This window comes from Lycium barbarum, chromosome 6, assembly GCF_019175385.1.
Source record: "Lycium barbarum isolate Lr01 chromosome 6, ASM1917538v2, whole genome shotgun sequence".
Taxonomy (NCBI): domain Eukaryota; kingdom Viridiplantae; phylum Streptophyta; class Magnoliopsida; order Solanales; family Solanaceae; genus Lycium; species Lycium barbarum.
In genome coordinates this window covers 81,995,516-82,012,760 of record NC_083342.1, presented here as the reverse complement: position 1 = coordinate 82,012,760, position 17,245 = coordinate 81,995,516, and the positions used below count along the sequence as shown (strand labels likewise).

Sequence of the window (17,245 nt, the reverse complement as noted above, 5' to 3'; positions counted from 1 at the left end):
ACACTTTCGTCGATACCTTCGGAATCCAAATCGACCTATACGTAAAGTCCACCTCCTTCCTATACAAAAGTTATCCATAATAGGATTTAACGGATAAAACTCATTTATCCCCCACCTCCTACCTCCATACATTATGTATATCCCGTGGTATACTATGTTTGCTCTTGTTGCAAAAATGAACACTATTTGAATTCTTTTGTCTTGTGCAGCTAATCTTGATTAGGACTTACAACAGTTTGATGTGAAGAATGAATTTATTCATGGAGACTTAGAAGAGGTGTACATGGAGATTCCTCATGGTTTTGCTACTGAACAAAGTCAAGGAAAGGTATGTAGACTGAAGAAAGCCTTGTATGGATTGAAGCAATCTCCTAGAGCTTGATTTGATAGATTCTGCAAAGCAATAATCTCCTTCGATTACCAACAAAGCAATGCTGATCACACCCTCTTCATAAGATATCAAAACAGTAAACTCACTTTTCTCATAGTTTATGTTGATCGATACAGATAACTTAATTATAGGAGTCGAACGATATTGTCTTAGAAGTAATTGATTTTGTAATGTTGTCTTTCCTTATTTAGTCTTAGGACTCATTGTATAAGTACTCATTCTCAGGGGTTGTATAGTTCAAGAAATGCAAGGAAGCTTTTTCTTCTTCTTGAAATCTTCATGGTATCAGAGCCATTACTGCCTTTTTGAGGTGAGCGCAGCACTCGGGTTTCACAAAAAGGTTTTAGTTGGAGACTGAAGATTTCAAAGTTACATGATTCCCCCCGCATTTCCCCGAGCCGATATAATTATTTCCCTCCCCACCTTCCCTTACTCCCCTCTCCTATCTCACTTTCCTTTCCTATTTTCTTATTTCTTCTTTCGTACACCAATATTTTGTCTTCTGCTTTTTATGTCACTGCCAGTTACCCCTCCTTACCCACTATGTCACTACAACGTACATCTACAATAGCTCTTGACTCTTGTTTAATGTGAAGTAAGAGATCAATGACCTTCTCTGTTCTCTCAAATAAAACCCTAAGAACTTCCCGAAATTAAGATATTTCTTCCCAGCACATCTAGTTAGTTTTCTTTCCCCTTCAATGATTGCCAAAGGTTGGGGATATTCAACTCTACCATTTAAAACTGTCATTCACTCCTCTTTTCAAAGGCTAGTACCAATACTTAAAGCACCTCCTTGGGGACGAGAATTTGCAAGGTGCCACCCACTAATGCCATTATTAGTCACTCTTGTGGACTTTATAACACTATCTTTTTGCAGCCACCCCTAACTCCCCTTTTCCCCAGAAATTCAATGCATTCAGGGGCTAAAACAATCATTTTAGGATGATAATTGTCCTTTTCCAGCGACTGCAAGTTTGTAGTAGAGGTGTCGGGGATAACAACTTCAAAAATTAAGGATCATCCACTACCCACAGCATTAGGGGCCTTGTCCTGATCTGCCCTTTTGTTTTTGGAGACTAAATTTGCATGCCCAGAAGGAAAATAACCCTTCTCTGTGACCGACACTCTTCCCGAAAAAAATCTGACCAAACTTGAGGTTGAACTGGCATTGTTCACAAGCTGTGTGGTTCAAACCCTTACCAGGCTATTCCAGCACCTATACCCACATCCACCCCACAACTGAGGATTTTGAGTGCACTTAGATTACTATTTCAGCCACTCAGTTTGACAAAAACTTCAAGTGAGAAGTTGGCCCTAGTATTAAGCTTTCGAGATGATTCTGTGCAAGGAGATAGCCTTTCCATTGAATTTTGAACAATTAATTGCACCAGAATAGAAGATTTGCGTTGAATGTGCCTGTCCTGAGTAGCCAATAGTTCAAGCCGGTTTGCCTAGTCGGTCCTTCATTATTAGACCTTACCAGACGGAGTGGTTTGGTGAACCCGTCCATATTCCTCCTCCTCGATTTTACTAACCCAAAGGCATATAGGTTTTTTCCTCCCGTCCTCAGTTCACTAACCCGAGGGCCTATAGGTTTTTTCCTCCCATCCCTGCTCCTCCCAGCCTTAACAAATTTGAATCCCTCATCCCCCAGCATGTCAGTTTTAGCCATTTTCGGTCACCTCACCATTTTACTCAACAGGGAACTTATGTTAAACCCTGGTCCTTTTTACCTCCGCCCCTTTCTCTCTCTTGTCTCCTCCCTAATAACTTTTCTTACACTCTCCTGGGACAGAATTCCAAGGGTAAATTTTGGTCTTAACCAAAATCTAAAATTAAAATTACCCCCTACCCCAACATAGACACTAAAATCTCCCTCCGTGGCTCCGACCCTACTAATACCTTCACGCTACCCATATCCGCTAGTTTACAGTAAACATCAATGGACCCTCCACATATATTCCCAACCTTTTTTAACAACTCATAACACCACAAGTATGCCGGCAAGCCGACAATATTCATGACTATGATATCTTCCTTTCTTTTCTATATTTCATATCTTTTTATCTTCTCCCATCTTTCCAATACTATATAGTTATCCCCATCCATCTCACACCCTTACCCAGAACACCATAAATTCTACCTCACAAGCAAATCAAAACAGAAATGTCTAATCCGTCATAGCCGACATCTCAGCCCCGATGACACCTCTCAAGCCTCCATTGTCCGGTCAGTTACCAGATCTAATGATCTCATCTTCTTCTCAAAAGCCTCAACCAAATAGGTCTAGAGATATTCGTCCTTGCCACCACATGATCCCTTCAAAGTTTGAAAATAGGTCAAACTCATTGTGCAATCTCTTGCCTTCCCCCACTAAAGACAGCATCAGCCAGTCCAGAGCCTCAAAGTTTAGTCTTCTTGCCTCTAGAGAGAAGTGTCTCTCTCTAGCCATTTTTTCATTTTCCTCAGACTTTCATGTTTAGACATGAGTCACAAACATATAACTATTCTAGGTCTTTTGTTGCTAACCAATAATAATGCACTAAAATTAACAGCCCAGCCTGCTAGTGATATTGTCTGCTTTGGGCCTAGAACCGCACGACTTTAAAACGTGTCACTAGGAGGTAAGGCATGCTTACTTATATACCCAGCACCTCTCATGTGTTATGCCGATGTTGGACTTTCCTCCTAAACTGGGTGTCACATACACCTCCTCTTATGGACTCAGCGTCCTCGCTGAGGGCAGCACTGCATGGGATTTGCCTAGACTCAGCACTGAGGTTTGCCTGCCTACCCGGGATTTGCCTAAACTCAGTTGAACTCTAGCCCACCATCGACAAGGCTAACACATGAGTGGCTCTGATACTATCTGTAACAACCCAGCTTGCTAGTGATATTGTCCGCTTTGGGCTTAGGCCCGCACAGTTTTAAAACGCATCACTAGGAAGTAAAACATGCTTACTTATATACCCAGCACCTCTCCTGTGTTATGCCAACAGAAACATCTTGGAAAGCTGTTACACCCCGGATCTTCGCACGTTAAAGTCACAATATGAGTTAGTCGACGTAAGTTCAAAAGAAATTATCTTGAGGTTAAAAGGGATTGAGCTTATTAATATAAATGGTTATAAGAGTCTATAAATAAGATTAGCAAGTGGCGGAAGATTTGAAGGGTGAATGAATCAAAGGAGCATGAGTTTCGTCAAAGGCCGGCAAGTTGGGAATACGATAACTTGTACTTTTGGGTGAGATTAGGAGTGCTTCACATGCTAAGCAGGTAATGATATGAAGTATTTGAATCGTATAATGGTCTCTTGTTAAGTTTGGAAGTCAAACGAGTTGTAATACGAAAGTCGACAAAGGGCGTCGCAAGTTAAGTTTGTAAATTTCACTGAAATTTGGGTCAGATGTCGAAGAGCTTTTCTCTCAATCTACTTGGAGTTACGGGGTGATCCACCTATCAAATCGAATGTCTACGAGTCTAGTTTCCAGCGCATTTTACCGTTCATCGATACAATATCGGAGTAGAGAGATACTCGCGTGTTCGTCCAAGGACGCGAACTGCCGCGGGAACAGTAAACATAGTCGGTGGCTTTATTTTGCCCCTGTATATATACATGGCCTTGGACAAAATTTCCTTCATTTCTTCACCATAAAAGACCAGCAAACCCTAAGTAATATCCTCAAACCTTTTCCCATCAATCACAAACACACCTAAGAGCAAATCAACCAATTTCAACATGGAGAACAACATGACAATTACGGACTTGTGATTTCTTCACTATTTCGCCTTTCGGAGGTAAACCTTGCTTTAAAGTAACTTGGAGTTTGGAGTGATTTTGATCATCTAAGGTATATTTTAACTTCCTTTTGACCTCTTTAAACTTCTACAAGTAATTAATCATAGAAATTGGTGAAAACCCCCATAGAACAAGCTCTTCTATATTCTTATGAAACTTTCATGAACTTAGCTTATTTGTTGGGCTGTTTTATATGGTTTTGTTGTGTTGTTAGGAGTTGTGATATGGATGGGATCATATTGAAGAGGAGAAGTAGAAAAGTAGAATTTGGCAGCGTTTTACGGGGAAATTATGCTACAAAAGGGCCTATAAATTCACGCCCATGAGTTGCTCGATTAAATGTCTAAATGAAGATTTCTATAAGCTATGACTTTGGTTTTGATCTTGAATAGTCCGTATTATGTAGGAAATCGTTCGTAAGGCGTTCGAGGACTCGGGGAAACATATATAACTCCATCGACGAGGTATGTAGGGCTTTCTATTCTCTTTGTGGCATGACTAGATTTCAAATGACCTTTCATTGAAAAGTTGTTCCGCTAACTTGGATCGATCACGTTCCATCATATTTGAGCTGACACATACTTCATCTATGACTTGTACCAAATTATGTTCCACATCTCCTTTTGGCTATCGATTAAAAGACTTTCCGTTCAACTTGTGTCGATTATGTTCCAAAATGGTTAAGCTTACCCTTTTCTCATGAATAGCTTGTTTTGAAGTACCTTTCACATTTCGTATCCCTCTTGTTTATCGAATGAAGAATGATATTAGTCATAGTACTCTTCACATCAAAGTTGAGTTGATTGTACTTCCTTTAATTGAGTTAATCCTTATCTTCTTGTCTATTGCTCCAAGGTGACGAACCTCTCGTTGGCACACTCTTTCCGGTAAAAGTTGTGTCGATCATATTTCATAAGAGTTTGGCTAACTTTGTTTCGTGAATAGTTCATAACAAGATGTTTCCTTGTACTTTTACTTCTTTGGCCTAATGATTAAAGAATGATAAACGTAGCGACAATAATGATAGTCGGAGGATAACGACGATAGATCACTCTGACTCTTTCCATGATATTTCTTTTGAGATCAGTCTTGCACTTATATATATATATATATATATATATATATATATATATATGTATTTATTTTCATTACCGCGCCGCGCTATGGTCGGCCGGGCAGGCACGTAGATATGCACCTAGATGGATTTCTTTCATTATCGCGCCGTGTCATAGACAGCCGGGCAGGCACGTAGCTGTGCATACCACTGATCAGTTGGGCAGAGATGACCGCAGAGGGATATATATTATTATATGATATGATATGTTATAAGCTTCCACCGTGAGGAATGATTTTACAAGCATGCATTTACATTTGTGTCTATTTCTTTTTTGATTTCTTTTATTTACTAGATTTTTGATACCTAGGAAAATACAATTTCTTATTTCTTTCTTATTTCACAGTGAAATATCTAATAAAAAAAATCGTGGTCGGGAAGGTTAGAGTAGCCAAAGCCATTGGAATTTTTATTTTATACATTGGAAAAATCCATTTTTTTCATGGTTATGGTCGCCCTCAGTGGCCTCGTTCAGAGTTTCAGGTTGCCTCTATATATCCCCTCTTGTTATTTATATCTCTTATGCTTATGTTATGTTTATGCTTACCGCCTTACATACTCGGTACATCTTTCGTACTGACGCATTTTTGCGCTGTGATCATGCCCACAGATATGGTAGACGGATTGGTGTAACTTTCTCAGTAGGATACCAGAGTTCAGCAGGGATGTTCGCACTCCATTCTCCGAAGTTGCTGGTCAGAGTCATTAAATAGGATGCATGCATGTATATATATATATATATATATATATATATATATATATATATATATATATATTATGAGTATTGCTATGGGTACGTCGGGGCCACTGTCCCGACCAGTTGATGCATATTAGTGCTCTTAGAGGCTTACAGACTATCAGTCAGTCAGTGTACAGGTATTGTGTTTGGCTTTGCCGGCCTTCTGACTAGTTGTCTTTCTTGGTTGTGGCCTTGTCGGCCCTAGTTATGCATATGTGTGTTGTTGGGCCTTTTCTGCTTGCAAGTTGACATAATATACTTCTTACAATTATTATTCAGCGGCCTTGTCGGCCTATGATTCATGTTACAGAGTTCAGATATCACAATTGGTTCGCTCGGCCCTTCGGGTGCCGGGTGCCGGCCACACCCCCCCAGGTTGGGGTGTGACAAAAGCTAAGACAGATATTCCCAGGACAAAAGAGATTCAATAGAGATCATACCACAATCACCATAGGCATACTCATCCGCAAAGTAATCCAACAAATATTTTCTTCTACAGGTTGACAGCATGCAGTAATGTTGTGCAGCAGAAAATGCTTCCAGAATAGCTTTTCTTTGAACTGCCTGGTCATAAGTCACAAGTACCAGGATGTATAACAGAATTAAAGAGACAAATGCAAGATATGGTCCATTTTAGAACCAGGACAAAGAAGCACATACTGAACGAGCTTCTGCAGAGTAGAAATCAGCTTTTGCGAAGTCACTTCTTGCGTAGTAAAGCCAGCAAACAGAAGGAACACCATCTCTGCCGCATCGTCCACTTTCCTGGTAGTAAGACTCCAGGCTCTTTGGGCAGCCGTAGTGTATCACATACCTTATGTTTGGTTTATCTATACCCATGCCAAAAGCAACAGTTGCAACCATGACATAGAATTCATCTCTGATAAACGACCTGCAATAAGAAATGTAGCCTATACGTCACCCATGACCAAACACTAATGACTCGAGCAACAAATAAGCATAGCTAAAGAAAGGCTGCTAAATTGGTTTCTGTGATAGACTTAGGAAGGCCGAAGGCCAATTAATTGCCCATGCTAGTTTCAAAAGCAAAAGAAATGAATGGAGGAGGATGAAACCTATGAGCCTCCTCACGTGCTTTATTAGCCATTTGACCATGGTAGATTCCACCTTTGATTCCTGCCTCAAGAAGTGATTTGAAGATCTACAAAAACCATGATAATGGTATCATACACCAAATCACTAGGTCCTAGCGGCATTCAGTCACTAGTAAAGCATGATGCACTGTTACAATATCATGAGCACAGAAACACATCCAACAACTTGATACTATTATGCAACAAGGAAGGAGCCAACAGTCTGTTGAAATCATGAACTCTATCTGAACCTAGCAGACTAGCAAGTGCAGAAACAGAATAAAGGAAAAAGGAAAACTACTAGGAGCAGAAAAAAGTTCTGCATTTTCTCAACTGAAATAAACTGTAAGTGGCAAGCAAGCCAAACTTCATGCATCTAACCACAAACCTTGGAGAAGGAAGACATATTGAAATGGAAGGCACAAAGACTAATACTTTCAACACTTTCTACTCATTAAAATGTGTATCAAAGCAGATCCACAGGAAACATATCATACTAGAATGCTAAGAATGTCCTCATGGGCAAAACAGAAATCATAGTTTTATCATGGCAGAGATGAAATGTCACCTCTTCAGTGTCTTTGACAGTTGTACAATATATTATTGTTGAATTTGCATTATCTACATATTTAGAGATCTCCTCCACCAGCTGATCAACAAATTGAGAACTACGCCTAAAAGATTTGACTCCGTAGAAAAGATTTTTGCGATCAAATGAGCCAATAGCAACATGAGGATCTTTCATCTGCAACGAGTTCATAATGTCACTCCGAACTCTGAAAATTAAGAAAAGAAACGATTATTCATCCAAAGCTTCTAAGATCTAAATAAAAAAAGGAAAACTAAGACATAAAAAGTGGAGTGTCAGCTTATATCTACAAGCCCAACAAAGCTATAGTGCACGTCCAATTTTATTATTACCCGGTAAATGACATCTCTTGCTATGAGAGACGCGAATACATTCTTGACAAGGCCTAGAAGTTGTGAGTAGCTTAACAAAAAGCATAGTTAACATAAACCTGATGCAGCTTAACTCACAACAGAAGTTGCCTACTAGGCTACTACAACAAGAATGCTTGTAAAATTAGGATAAATTAGTCTAGAGATAGCAGAAGTTAACACAACATAATAGACTGTTAGATACAAGAGAAACAAGGTAAGGGATATAACTAAGGCTGATATCTCAAGCTGACAGTTGAGCTTGAATATAAATTTTCCTTTTGTTACTGGGAAACGACCAAATTCACTTTAACAAATGTCCCTCTAAATACAGTTGTAGATAACACCGTACCCTGGAAACCCAACCAAACAGTAGAAATTAAAATATAAAACAGTGTTTGGTAGAAAGTCTACTGAGTGGTCCAGATACTAACAAGCAGCAAGCAAAAGAAATTATGAGATGGAATAAGAATGCAGAGTAAGACTTCTATATCCAGTTAGATCCTGTCCACCAATGTTTCTTAAGCAGAACATGGCCCTGAAAATTATTTTAAAAAAAGGGCAGCTTGGTGCACTAAGCTCCCGCTATGCGCGAGGTCCGGGAAAGGGCCGGATCACAAGGGTCTATTGTACGCAGTCTTACCCTGTATTTCTGCAAGAGGCTGTTTCCACGGCTATTTATAAGAAAAGAAGAAGAAATTGTAGAAGTTAGGGAAAAGAGAAGTAAAGAAAAACATTACAGCACTTGAAAAAGTATTTACTTTTCTGTAGCAGTTGCTGTTAAGCCAACAAATGGAACATTCAATAGAACATTGCGCAGCTTGTTCAACTGTTTATACTCAACCCTGCAAAGGAGAAAAGCAAGTTTCTTCAGACAATAATTAAAAGGGCAAAGGAATATCATCTACGGCAGAAGTAGGTTAATACTGCAAGAGACGACTAAAATGTCCCAGCACTATAGAATTCGAAGAGCAAAGACATAATGAAGAACCATTCCCTACAAGGCAGAAGTAGACTCACACTACAAGAAAGAACAAAAATATCTTGGTGGAATGATGCTACAAATCCACTATTAACAACGTCTTTAGTTTTCATGCAGTAGAAAATAATATTAATCTGAAGAAACTTTCAAGCTAGAGCTCCATGAACCAAAGATGAAGATACATTTAATTCTGAATCTACTTCAGTGCCCTTCAAGTAATTGAGGTCCACTGATCAGTGCAAAGTTATAACCTTAACCACTATGAATGCTGCTTGCACCTCACACAGTTGTGATCATTTCAAATTGTCTGATCTTATACAACCACATATCCGGTCTTAACATTCATGTTTGTGATATTCACAATGTGGATGTGTTGGGTCTAGGTTCAACATTTACAGCCACATAACATTGTTGGTCTCACAACCATTCTATAGGTCTTGCCTTTCATGCTGTTAGGTATCTTTTCAAACCGTAAAGAGAAATTTCATTAAACAAGAGCACTAAGATGCGAAAAACGGAAGTGACTTTCCTTCTAACAGTGAAAGCAACAAATAAAATCTATCAGTATTCAGCCTACTGTAAATATTCCCTTATACACCAAAAATATACATCTAGTCCTGATCTTCAACATGGAGTTATAGCACTTCCTTCAGAACACCTCTGGTTTGCTTTTTTCCACATTGTCCACCAAATGCATAGAGGGATGGTGTTCCATATTATCTTCCAATCTTTACTCTGATTTTTTGTTATGAACTTGGATCGGAAAATGTCAAATTACCTTTGGGACCCCGGTTAAAAGGAGCATGTGCACTATGTGTGAGGATGGCTATATATAGAAGGGGAACTATTCCATTAGGGTTATGCTATGAAGTTGTCACTTATTTTCTTAGTTGTTTAGATCTGGAACCTCCCTCCCTTCTACCTTTTATTTCTTCGTCCCTTGGAAGATTTGGTTACTAATTGGAAGTATTTGTAATAGTTTGAACATGAACTTTTATATTAATGCATGTGATTACAATTCTCTCTATCAATATAATTCCCCTTCGTTACATTAGTGCTTTCATTGTTCGTACTCCACACCTCTCTACCCGTCTATCATAACCAATGATCAATTGGACGCACTCTTTGAATCGGTGAAGACATTGCAAGAATCAATAAACGAGATGGGCGGTGCAGCAAAGGTCCTTTACGAAGCAATTGATTCTACAACATTCGATGTTGCTCTAGATATTTCAGATGCTACAACCATTTTCTCTGCTTCGGTATCTGATTTAGCTGATGGAATATCAGATGAGGATGAGGTGTTCGATGAATGTCCTCAACTGGTAGACTCTGTCATTCTAGGTGAACTTCACTTCATCAAATATACGGAACAAGTTAGCGGTAAGCACATCGGCTCGATAGGTTCAATAATTGCATTTCAAGTGGGTTTTCAGAAGAAATTAGTTTGTGATGGTAATGTGGAAGGCAAAGCTGCTTCCAAAGTTGATCAGCTAAAGGTTAAGTTCAAAGACACAGTTGCTTCCCGATTTTATCAACTACAGGTAAAGTTATCTTCCTTGGATTTCACTGAGACTTTTAGGGTTATTGAGCCTGTCAACCCTCCTTCGTTCGAGATTAACAAGCAACAGATTCACGTCCATAACTGGTTAGACACCGAGAAGAGATTACAGAATGACTTTGCCCATGTATTTACCTCTCTCGCTCCCTCATTAAGGCTTGTTCGTCATGTTTTACACCACATAGATGGGAATTCCAAACTTGTGGACCGGATGTTCGCTTCAAATACTGAACGACATATAGCAACACAGCTTGGTTACTTTGCAACTATGTTTATGGTTCCTTACGCTAGCATTGCCATAGGTGGGTTATTTCCTTTTGGTCGACTATGCGATGTGCATATTGGTGTCAATTTGGAAAATGACTACATAATTGATACTTGTTCTTGATGTCATACGAGGACTTGTGCATATATTTCCGATGAGTCTGAATCACCACTAGAGCCTATCCCATTTTGTAGTTATGTAGGCAATTGGTTTGAAACGGGGCAAGATTTTAAAGCTGATAAAGGTGGAGTTGACAGAGGTATTGCAATATTACGAGAGCAGGTTGGTGGTGAACTTGTCATTGAGGAATTTGGTGCGTTAAAAACACACAAGTAGAAGGTGCTCGGCGTCAATTATTTGCTCTTGTTGTAGCAGAGCTCACTGGATTTGCAAAGTGGATTCTTTAATAAGCAGAGGCATTATAAGAAGCTTGGGCCTTTTGGTTGTATCCCTTGACCCTTTCTTGCCTTTTGGTTATATTTGTGAGCTTTTCTTGGCTGAATGTCCTAACCAGATAATAGAGGCACTTGCTACAGATCAGCTTGCACTAAGGGATATGAAGATGGAATATGAACATCCCATGAATATGCTGTTGATTATGTTACTGCCGTCCCATCTTGTACTTGCATTTCCATATGTTGCATCCTTTTCGTCTATGTGGCCTCATTGCTATAGAACTGTATGTTCATTCATTGAGCACTCGGTGAGTTTCATGTCATATGGTGGCGAACTTATTTTCCATGATGTGGTGAAGACGTTATTGGCTCGATCTATGACTGGGGTGGCTGATTTTGAGTTTCCAGCAAGGGAATCATTATGCACAGAGCTCACTAGTGAACTAGAACCATTGTTAGCAAGATCACTAGTATTTGTGGTTGCCTATGTTGCCACGAAAGTACTTGGCTTGCTAGCTGCCAAAAAGAACTTCAATGCTTCTGCTAGGACTCACAAGACTAATCTTACACGATGTATGCAACAAACAAAACAGTTGGTCATAGAACATCTTAATTGCTTTGTATCTTGCAATACAACGATTGTTCTGCATATTTGGTGGCAAAGATGTGAAAAGCACAATTTGACACAGTCCAAATCTGGTCAGTCACAAGGGAGTGCCGTGGTAAAGGATTTCACTAGTGTTCTGGAAAGATATCAACTCCTGTCACAGCAAGCTGAGATGATGCTAAGGATGTTGGAAAATTTAGCCTCCCACGTGATGTTAAGGATTGCAGGTTATCTATCTGTAGATGATGCTACACAACGTCGTTCAACTGATGGATTTCATGCACAACTTTAAGATCTTCTAATAATAAAGTGCGTGCAACGGCACAGTGCCCAGGAATTCGTGAGCTTTACCATACGTGATCTATGTGATGTTCTCGACATGGACTTCTTTAGTATTATCACTGCAGTTTACTCAAGCCTAAATGTCTTCACTCTTCTAATATCATTACGTATATGCAGTGACACTAGTCTGGCTAGAGCTTTCCTAGTGTTACAGGAAGCCAAGGAGAATGGTAACTCAATTGCTTTTGACATTTCATCGGGGTTTGCTACTGAAGAAGAATTGAAAGAAAAGGGCATGGTCTTGATAAGCTATCTGATGAGGTTCTCTTATGTATTCAATACATTGTTAGTCATGGTATTGGTTGCTGCTAGACTACTGCACAGTGCCTTTATGCGAGGAACATGGGAGGAGAAAGTTAGTGATAGTATTGTTGCTATAATTTGCTTCATTGGTGTTGAAAATGTCGACCAGATATTCCTGCATTTGCTCTACTACTAGAACCTTGAGGAGAAGGTTCTTTTCGAGGGCGGAAGAATTGTTATGAACTTGGATGGGAAAACGTCAAATTACCTTTGGGACCCCGGTTAAAAGGAGCATGTGCACTATGTGTGAGGATGGCTATATATAGAAGGGGAACTATTCCATTAGGGCTATGCTATGAAGTTGTCACTTATTTTCTTAGTTGTTTAGATCTGGAACCTCCCTCCCTTCTACTTTTTATTTCTTCTTCCCTTAGAAGATTTGGTTACTAATTGGAAGTATTTGTAATAGTTTGAACATGAACTTTTATATTAATGCATGTGATTACAATTCTCCCTATCAATATAATTCCCCTTCATTACATCTTTGCAGCCTTAGCAATCTACCAGTTCTCTTTCTCAAAAGAAAAGCAATCTACTGGTTCTGGTGTTGTTCCAGGCATAGTCCTAGTCATCCCCAGTGTGTTTAGGAAAAAGGACCATACATGGCTTGCTGAAGAGCAATGCAAGAATACACGGCTAATGCTTTCAGTCTCCTCGACATAGGTAGCAGCAATCTCACAGCTGGACTCCTCTCTTCCAGAGGTTCTCTTGAGACAAGCACGCTTGATGAGAGACCATCCAAGAGAAACAAGTTGCTTTCAAAAAGCGCTTCGGATTTCCAGAACTTCCTCCACCTTGCTGTGTTGTACTGTCCATAACTTTTTGTACGAGCTAGATAGCATGTCTTAACAGTAAACATCCCCTTTCCTTGTGTCTTCCACACCAGAATCTACTTCATCAGATAGGCCTTCGCTCTCTTCTAGAGTCTTAAATATCTCTGCTACTTTCCAGCTCCCAGTAGTTCAAGTTTCTCCTGAACCTCACATCCTATCCTTCTACATTGCATTGAGATAAATTTGTATCTGCATTTTGCACCAGATTGTAAAGCCGAGGAAGTTGCTCCTTCCTGGGGGGATGCTCTTTGCAGTTGTCAAGAAAGAAGAATATTCTTCTATCATCTATTCACACATCAATTTCTTCTTGCTGGTAATTTATACAAATGTTACTTTTACTGATAAAAGAAAAGGGATATTCTTCTTTAATTTCCAGTTTTAAAACCCGTAAGTTCCTGCCAGTGCTTAGGTACACCATTACCCTAGCATTCCATACAACAACAACAACAACATACCCAGTGAAATATTTCTCTTTAATCATACATATCCATAAGGAATTCTCCTATTTATTGAATCTCCATAATCACTTCTTTGGAAAGCTTCTATTTTGGACTCTCATATTCTTTATGCCCAGTCCTCCTTAGTCTTTACCCATTGTAGTAATTCCCCATTTCACCAAGTGGTAAGTTCTCATTTTGTTAGGTATCTTTTTATCGCATAGTACTCCACCAATGCTGCTGCAATTTAAGTAATCAAATTGTAATTCTATGCATTGTAACTTCATTCTTCATCTATCATTCAGTTCTCTATCAAACTGAGTCTAAGTATTAGAAATGTCTACATTTATGTACAGTAATCGCATTCTATCTCATTTCATCTTCATTTCCTGGGGACTATGCTTCCAGTGTTATGTCTTAGTTTTACTTCTCATAAAATCATTCTCTAGAGTGTTTCTCCATATGATTATATGTTATGTTGCTCGGACTCTCCAAAAATGATGCCGCACCCGTGTCGGATCCTTCAAAAATGCACTCTTTTGGAGGATCCGACACGCACCCGTGTCCATTTTGGAAGAGTCCGAGTAACATAGATTATATGAACATCTAACCAGGAAACAAAACTGGGTCCCAAGCTATTCGACTACCACTGTTTTCCATTATTTAGCTAGGAAAATTTGTACAGCTCAGAAAATACAATCTTCTTGAACTTTATTTATCTTCAGCCACTGCTATCAAAATCTCTAAACTGGGAAGTTTTCTGAAGCAGCAAACCATACACGGGCAAGATACTCAAATAATACTTTTGCTAAGATCCACACCAAGTGGACCAAAGAATACATAAACAATTCAAATGTCAAAATGTTAGGATAATGTGGTAGAGGGTCTAACCTGAAATCATGACCCCATTCTGAAATGCAGTGTGCTTCATCAACAGCCAAGAGACAAATCCCTGCTTTCAACAATCCTGACCAGAAACTGCAGCACAACAACAAAATCAAGGATGGAATTTAATCATATTTAAAGGCACTAAACCCATTGGAAAAAACATCTTAAAGATTCTTAACTTGAAAATCATCATTGTTTCCAGGTGACAACTTTGCTAAGTGAATGACAGAAAACAACAGCAAAAATACTTGACAATAATAGTCAGTGGAAACCTAAACTAACTGTTACTGAAAAAGTTCCAGTCATTTTCCACGTGAGCCAAATTGGGACATCTAAAGACTGGAGTAAGAATACATGCAACAGGTAAACGTGAAATTGAAGGAATCCATCAACAATAGTGGAGCCTAACCAGTTATACACAAAAATCCTCTTACCCGAAACTTGATATGAAAACTCACAACTTGGTTTTGTTTGTTGGACTTTTGTCTTGTTTTGCTTAAATAATAAAAAAGAGCCCACGTGGCTGTGCTTTTAAAAAAAAAAGAAAAAGATATGAAAACTCACAGTTGGAGTAGAAGGAATCTATTGAGATGTATACAAAAAAACTTTTACGGTTAAATCATTTATCTTGAATTTCTTCAGCATTATATTAGCTGGATATTTGGCAATGCTACAGAAGTAATAAGAGTACATAAAGCACCTTCCTTTAGTTATTCAAGGAGCTTTTCCACTTAGACATACGTGTTTCCAGATTACTCACCTGTTAGGAAGCGCACAAGCCTTTTCTGGAGTCATATACAGAATATGATAGTGACCCAACTCAGCATTCGACTGCACCCCACGATCAGTCTGAGCACTTGAAATATAGTCAGCTTCAATTCCCCTCTGTTTCAGTGCCATCACCTACAGCACAGGACAGAGTATTTTCAAAACATCTTTCTTATGCTATGATCAAAAAGCATCTTCTTCCGTCGCAATTTATGTGGCATTTTTTGCCTTTCGAGAGTCAATTTGACTGAATTTTGAAGCTAAATTGGATCAGATTAACTCATTATTTTAAGACTAAAATTTATACAATTGAAAACTACACGAAAATACTACTATAAGTTGCAGCTTTTCTCGTATCAATTTGGTGAAAAAATACATCATAAAATGTTGATCAAAGTTCATGGTGTTTGAATCTCGAGAAGCAAGAAGCGTCACATAAATTGGAATAGAGGGAGTACAATACAAAGTGTTTTACCTGATCTTGCATCAAAGAAATGAGAGGACTTATAACTACAGCAGTCTTGTCGGATATCAGTGGGGGAACCTGATAGCTATTCAAGCAAAAGGTTCAGCGCATGTATGTTTGTGTATAGTACCATCCCAAAATAAGTGTAACCTTAGTAAAAATCACGCTCATTAACGAAATCAATAAATACAATGTGGAGTTTACTGAAATGTCCCTATTTATTACTAGATGTTTTTTAAGAATTGACCGATATTAAAGAGGACTACTTCTTTAATACTAGTTTTTATCTTGAATTCTTAAGGTGACACTTATTTTGAGACTTTTTTTTTTTTTGACGGAGGAAGTATTAAATATTGACAAAAATGTTTGAAGCTTACCACAATGATTTGCCACTACCAGTGGCCATTATGACCAAACAGTCTTTTCCATGTAAAATCTTGTCTATGATTTCCTTTTGATAGGGTCGAAACTCTGTGTACCCAAAATATTTCTACACCCACAGGAAAAGGCAGAAATCTCATGCATAGAAAGGCAGAAATACTAATAACAAAACTAAAACCTGTGCGGGTTAAACTACAAATTAAGATTAAATTAGGAAATGAAAGATAAATTAAGGGGAAAAGGGAAAGTAGATGAAAGAAAACCTTAAGAGTAGAGTGCATTTGATTATCGGAGCGAATCCCCGGGTGGAATTTTTATTTTTGGGGTAACTGTGAACGTTTGGTATATATATGTGTACTCACAAGCCAGACTGTCTAAGCTTGGGCCCTTCTCATTTCCCGCCCTTTTTTTGACCAATTATAGAATTTCGTATTTCATCATTTAAGAGCCCGTTTGGATTGGCTTACAGCTTAAAGCTGTTTGCAGCTTATAAGCTGAAAAAAATAAGTTGGGGTAGTCCAACTTTTTTTTTTTGGCTTATAAGCTGTTTTCAGCTTATAAACTGCTTTAGATAAACTAAGTCAAATGGGTCCAATTATTTTTTTGAGCTTATTTTAAGCATAAAATGACTTTAAGCTGGCCAGCCAAACACTAAAAAAAGCTGAAAACAGCTTATAAGCCAACTTATAAGCCAATCCAAACGGGCTCTAAGTCACACTCGCCTAAAATTTACAAAGTCTACACATTTCAAAATTACTTCAAACATATGGTATTCTTTTAAGCAAAATATACCACTAGACTAGTTGCCTAGTGGTTATGATAAGAATCAAGTTACTTGAATTTAAAAAAAAAATGTGGAAGCGAAAATACAAAGATTAAAGACTGAATCTAAATATTAAGTGGTAAGAACTCTAATTGATCTTAGTATTCAAAATTA

General features: G+C 38.6%; 1 protein-coding gene across 2 annotated transcripts in view; it reads right to left on the bottom strand.

Moving 5' to 3' along the window:
- LOC132644378 (uncharacterized) overlaps positions 1 to 16,717 on the bottom strand; it is a 29,800-nt gene extending 13,083 nt beyond the window's left edge. For both annotated transcript variants that reach the window (XM_060360966.1, XM_060360967.1), the window contains exons 1-10: positions 16,572 to 16,717; positions 16,305 to 16,417; positions 15,937 to 16,012; positions 15,454 to 15,596; positions 14,697 to 14,783; positions 8,842 to 8,925; positions 7,710 to 7,917; positions 7,124 to 7,209; positions 6,708 to 6,939; positions 6,488 to 6,611 (exon numbers count right to left, since the gene is read on the bottom strand). In XM_060360966.1, coding sequence (XP_060216949.1) covers positions 6,488 to 6,611; positions 6,708 to 6,939; positions 7,124 to 7,209; positions 7,710 to 7,917; positions 8,842 to 8,925; positions 14,697 to 14,783; positions 15,454 to 15,596; positions 15,937 to 16,012; positions 16,305 to 16,417; positions 16,572 to 16,589 — 1,171 coding nt within the window. In that variant the 5' untranslated portion in view covers positions 16,590 to 16,717. The remainder of the gene's footprint in view (positions 1 to 6,487; positions 6,612 to 6,707; positions 6,940 to 7,123; positions 7,210 to 7,709; positions 7,918 to 8,841; positions 8,926 to 14,696; positions 14,784 to 15,453; positions 15,597 to 15,936; positions 16,013 to 16,304; positions 16,418 to 16,571) is intronic.
- Between the last annotated feature and the right edge of the window lie 528 nt (positions 16,718 to 17,245).